This window comes from Hydractinia symbiolongicarpus, chromosome 3, assembly GCF_029227915.1.
Source record: "Hydractinia symbiolongicarpus strain clone_291-10 chromosome 3, HSymV2.1, whole genome shotgun sequence".
NCBI classification, from domain to species: Eukaryota; Metazoa; Cnidaria; class Hydrozoa; order Anthoathecata; family Hydractiniidae; genus Hydractinia; species Hydractinia symbiolongicarpus.
In genome coordinates, this window is record NC_079877.1 from 29,164,051 (window position 1) to 29,168,787 (window position 4,737).

The window sequence follows — 4,737 nt, forward strand, 5'->3', positions numbered from 1 at the left end:
CATCAAAGCCAAAAACTTGATCAGCGAGTTACATGATGCGATGCATAAACGACAGTATATATTGAGATTTTTCATACATATTAACGTCTTAAGCTTAACCGTGAAGTCATGACAAAAGTCAATTTACTCAGCAGAACAATAAAATATTGACAGTTAAGTCGAGGAAAATGCCTTAAAGAGTGTGCTAGACAAAGATGACTTAACTTAAAAGATACCGTAGACTTTACACATGGGTGAATATGTCATAAGCGCTTCTTCTCAAAGCAACTCAGTAATCACTATGGTGAAATAGGAGCTGACATTTTGGCATTTGACGAAGTGCTAAGTGTTATGTTGAAGTCAAAATTTAAACCAAATAATTGCATAACATATTTTTGTAAGGAACAATGGGGAAAATTGTTTACCTAAGGTTCAGTTAAAACCTATAAATTTGGGCGATTCTGTTGGGTATTTTAAGTTGGGCTTGGTTTACTGAGCGTCTTAGAAGAAATCTACATAAGACAAAGGTAAGTGGAGCATTTTCTATTTTGGTGAAGACAAGGTATACTTATAACATTGCCACCAGTTTGGGCAATAATATTTATTTTAAGGTGTTCTTGTATCGCCAAAATTTATGCATTCGGGATGTATGTACTAACATATATACATATATTTTATTGTAGATTCAATTCTTCGACCAATATGCTGATCAAGGTTTTGTGCTGCTTTGTGCTTGCGTCCACTGCGTATGGGTGGATCAATGTACACGAAAAGTTAGTTGGTAGAGTAATCCATGTCGAATCACTTCGGACTCGGGCAGAATACATTACAGTCAGCGATACACATGACGGTACATCATATCGATACTATATGATTCTACCGGCTATTTTAAAAGACGAGATTTGTTACAAAGAACATTCCAGTTTTCTTGTATGATTATATTTTTTTAACCTTGTTTAGATCCACTCACTGTTTTGTATGCTTTTACATCATAATCGAAATAACTTCTTCTAGGTTCGTACCTGTGCTACCGATTATGTTTGCATAGAAAGTGTGAAGACTGAGTATCGGAATAGGTTTTGGGCAGCAGAATATCCAAGTGGTGAACCCAGAGAAACTATCGTCTTAACAGCGGAAAACTATCCCGACACAAACGTGAGTAGTAACCGTAGTGATTCATTTTAATTTTAACAAAAATTATATCATGCCTATCTAAGTTTTTTAGCCATTTTACAAAGTTTTCAAAAAGCATGAGGTCGCAAATTCTCCGGTAGTCGAAGTGCAGCTGCGTAGGTCAGCAAAGTAGCGTTTAAAAATACGTCAGTCGCACTTTCTCAGCCCTTGAAAAGTGAACTTTGAAAAGTTTAAATTGCGTGGATCTATCATGGATACCGCCTTAATTGCTACCTGTGGAAACGAACTTCAAAATTTGCTAACTTGTCTCAATATACTATGTAGGGGATTGAGGCTGGTCATTAGTCTTAGTTCTCTTTTGTTTTAAACCATAAATCTAATGTTTTTAAACCGAAACCCTACCTGATATTCTTAAAAAGAGAATTTTTGGAAGGAAAATCGTAAAGTTAAAAATATAAATTAGTTGGTTTTACACAAAAAACAAATGACTTTGAGGAAGACGCTTTTGTGAAGATCAAGAAAAACGGTCCTTACATTTATGTCTAGCTTTATATCAATTGTTAAATAAAGTTATTTAACACTTCGAATACGTTTTTTATAAGAAACCTGTTTACAGGAAACCTCAAGCAAAATTAAAAAAACCTTTAGGATACTTTAGCAGCATTAAGTAACTTATATCCAACAGAAAAAGTAGGTGAAAAATGAGATAAAAATAGTAAATGACGTTCATATTACAACAATAGACCAAACTTCAAGGTAAATAAAATATTTTCCAATTTAGGCTTTACTTATTACCATTTTAAGAACCCCCGGGTTCAAGCAAACTATATAAACATGTATCACTAAATAACTTATTCTTTGTGTTTTTTTACTTTGTTCCTCTAAGGTCTTTTTCATTACTTTGCATGATGCGAAACATCTTTTAGTAAGAATATGGTAGACTTTATTTCCTAAGAAAAACCGGTTTATTTTTCCACAGATTGATTTACATTTTAAAGTAGAATGTCAAGATGTTACGTTAACAGTATGCAGAATTGTACCAAGACGATTTCCCGATTTGTTCGTGGTGCACCAATGGCAAGAAGGGTTGCATACTCCAGGACGATACTATGCAACATTGGGAGAAAACAATCCATATTATACATGGACCATCCATGCTCCCAATCCTACCGAACAAGAAAAGTAAGTGAACATTTCTTTGAAATGCTTTAATAAAAATTTTTCTTCGTGTTAAACCATTTTTGCACACAACACGTGTAAAATGGAAGTAGAACTTAGGTATATGCAAACTGTAATGTTAATTTTTGATATAATTTTTGATTTTATTTAGAGAAATCTTTCGAATCGATAACCTGTTAGCGAACGTGGAAGAAGTGATTGCCGACTATGTGATTGTCGGAATCTCTGACACAAAAACAACGACTCAATCCGTTTCTTACACAGTGTCAATGGAAGTGGAAAGTGCGTTTAAGAAATTTTCGGCAAGTGCTGGATCTAGCATCAGCAAAACATGGCAGGTATTGCAATTACATATAATTATGAATGTTTTGGGTAAAAGGTATTAAATAAATAACGTACCTAGTATTCCAGGAAATTAACAAGGCATAAAACTAATACTTTATTACAGTTACTAGTTAATTTAAAACTTGCTCTAAGGCCTAAAAAATATTGTTTTTTTAAATCAAGGGGGACTGCAAGAAAGCTGATATTGTGAACATAAAGAAAAAACACATTTCCTGATTTAATGCTTTTTTATGTCAGATGAGCGAAGTCGCGTTAATCAGTTATGTTGCTTTAGGCATTCCTGTCAGTTCCTTTCAGTCAATATCGTGATTATTAATTTTTTTTCATTTTCTATTTTACAGTAATAAGGTATATTACAGTAATGTTTCGAATCAACTTCGCCTCCAAGGTTCTTCTATGCCTAAAATATTCTGACAGAACAGCTCCGTAATAGCCCTTGTCCAGGCTTTTGACTTGCGGAATTTGCTTAGACGCATGTTTCAAACAGTAATGGATGTGGAGATCGAGAAATTGTGGCAGATTAAACTGCAATGTCCGTGAAAGAATTCTATTAAAATAATAGCTGTAATTATGGATGTTAGTTCCATCTATCAACTGGAGTCAGCCAAGATAAAAAATTTATTTTGTTTTGTCGCAGATAAAACTACTTCTTCCCTGTTTGCATGCCATCCAGAAAACGAAAAGAAGGTGATTTCCAAAATTAAACAATTCCCAAAAAGTGTCGAAGTGCACGAAAGTTTCTGCTCTGTATTTAAAAATAAAGCAGATGCCGTTTTTTTTTTACCGATATGCCTCTCATCAATACATATCCCTTTTAACTATATATTTAAATATTCAAATAATTTAAATCCCTTGTGCAATAGTAACTGTATTTTTCTGTTCTCAAAGCATTTTGCCTTTTTATGAATTGGTTTCTCTGAAATAACGACTCAAAAGGCACAAGACTCTGGAGACGATGTTGCCAATTTTTGCGTAACCTTTTTTTTCATCTGTCCTTTTAATTCAATGTCGAGCTGGACTCCATCTTTTTACTTAAGTATTCAACTAAAAACCATCAAACACGCATGCCATCGCTTCTTCCTCCAACATTCTAGAAAAAAAACGTTGATTGTTATTTAGATATTTTAATTGACATAGCAAACTACACCCAATCTTTGGTGTAGTTTTAGTCAACCGGTTGTGCAGATTGCACCAAGCTGAAATCCACATTTCTTTTTTTCTATTAGATAGAAGAATCTTCGACTTACTCTCAAGCGAAACCTAAGAGTATTAAAATAATTATTCCAGCCAAAACTTTTGCTGTCATTTATCATCGCATGGGGAACTACAACGACCAGTTTGAAGTCGGTTCACAGACATACAGGGTTACAGCTGTCGACGAAAATGGTAATAAATCAGATGTGATTGTGACAAACATGGATGAAATTGATGTGGGAAGTCTTATGAAGTCGAATGCACCCACTCCTTCGGGTAAAACAAAAAAAAGAAACGAAAGAGAACGTGAACCAAAAGAAAATTCGGATCAGCGTATCTATCACCACCATGATCACTATCATTATGGTGAAAAAAAAGAACTCTAAGCTCGCATATATCTTACATGCCACATACCTTGATTTTGGGATTTGATTTGCTTATTGACTTACATGTTTATAATGTTTTTTTTCGATGCAGGGTCACGTTTATAACTAGCTTGTATACGATACGGTCTGAAAATTATAACAATAATTATTGAGACTGCAATTAATACCCTTTTTGTTTTGTATCATGGCTCCTTCTACTGTTCTACCTCAATGTTGATGTGTAACGAGCAGAACGAGTGTAGCAGAGCAAACCTTTGCATAAGGAACGCTAACATTTTTTTAGGAGGAAGGTAGGGAGTCTCTGAATTTTTGTGATGGATTTTATCGCCTTCTCCCTCGACGGATTATAGTATGTATTTTACCCAGGAGACAAAAGTTTTTAACATGGTCATTATTGGGTAAAAGTGATTTTTACGACAATTTTTCGCGAATTCATTTTAGAGATTTCTTGTTTCGGGACGCAGAAAGTGCTGCTCGTTAAACACACCAATCAGTAATACAAATTTTTTTTTAAACAAAC

General features: G+C 34.2%; 1 protein-coding gene across 1 annotated transcript; it reads left to right on the forward strand.

Moving 5' to 3' along the window:
* Window positions 1-368: 368 nt before the first annotated feature.
* LOC130636712 (uncharacterized) lies at window positions 369-4,377 on the forward strand. The gene is made up of 6 exons (XM_057446530.1): window positions 369-506; window positions 663-909; window positions 994-1,134; window positions 2,093-2,295; window positions 2,444-2,630; window positions 3,864-4,377. Exons 2-6 carry the CDS (start codon window positions 682-684, stop codon window positions 4,215-4,217), a joined length of 1,113 nt encoding a protein of 370 aa, XP_057302513.1. The 5' UTR covers window positions 369-506; window positions 663-681; the 3' UTR covers window positions 4,218-4,377.
* The last annotated feature ends 360 nt before the right edge of the window (window positions 4,378-4,737 follow it).

What these genes read in the sequence shown, in the direction of transcription:
- LOC130636712 (XM_057446530.1), top strand. Translation starts at nt 682, where the DNA reads ATGCTGATCAAGGTTTTGTGCTGCTTTGTGCTTGCGTCCACTGCGTAT. An exon ending in AAGAACATTCCAGTTTTCTT is followed by an intron (nt 910 to 993) that starts GTATGATTATAT and finishes AACTTCTTCTAG; the next exon opens with GTTCGTACCTGTGCTACCGA. An exon ending in AATCCTACCGAACAAGAAAA is followed by an intron (nt 2,296 to 2,443) that starts GTAAGTGAACAT and finishes GATTTTATTTAG; the next exon opens with AGAAATCTTTCGAATCGATA.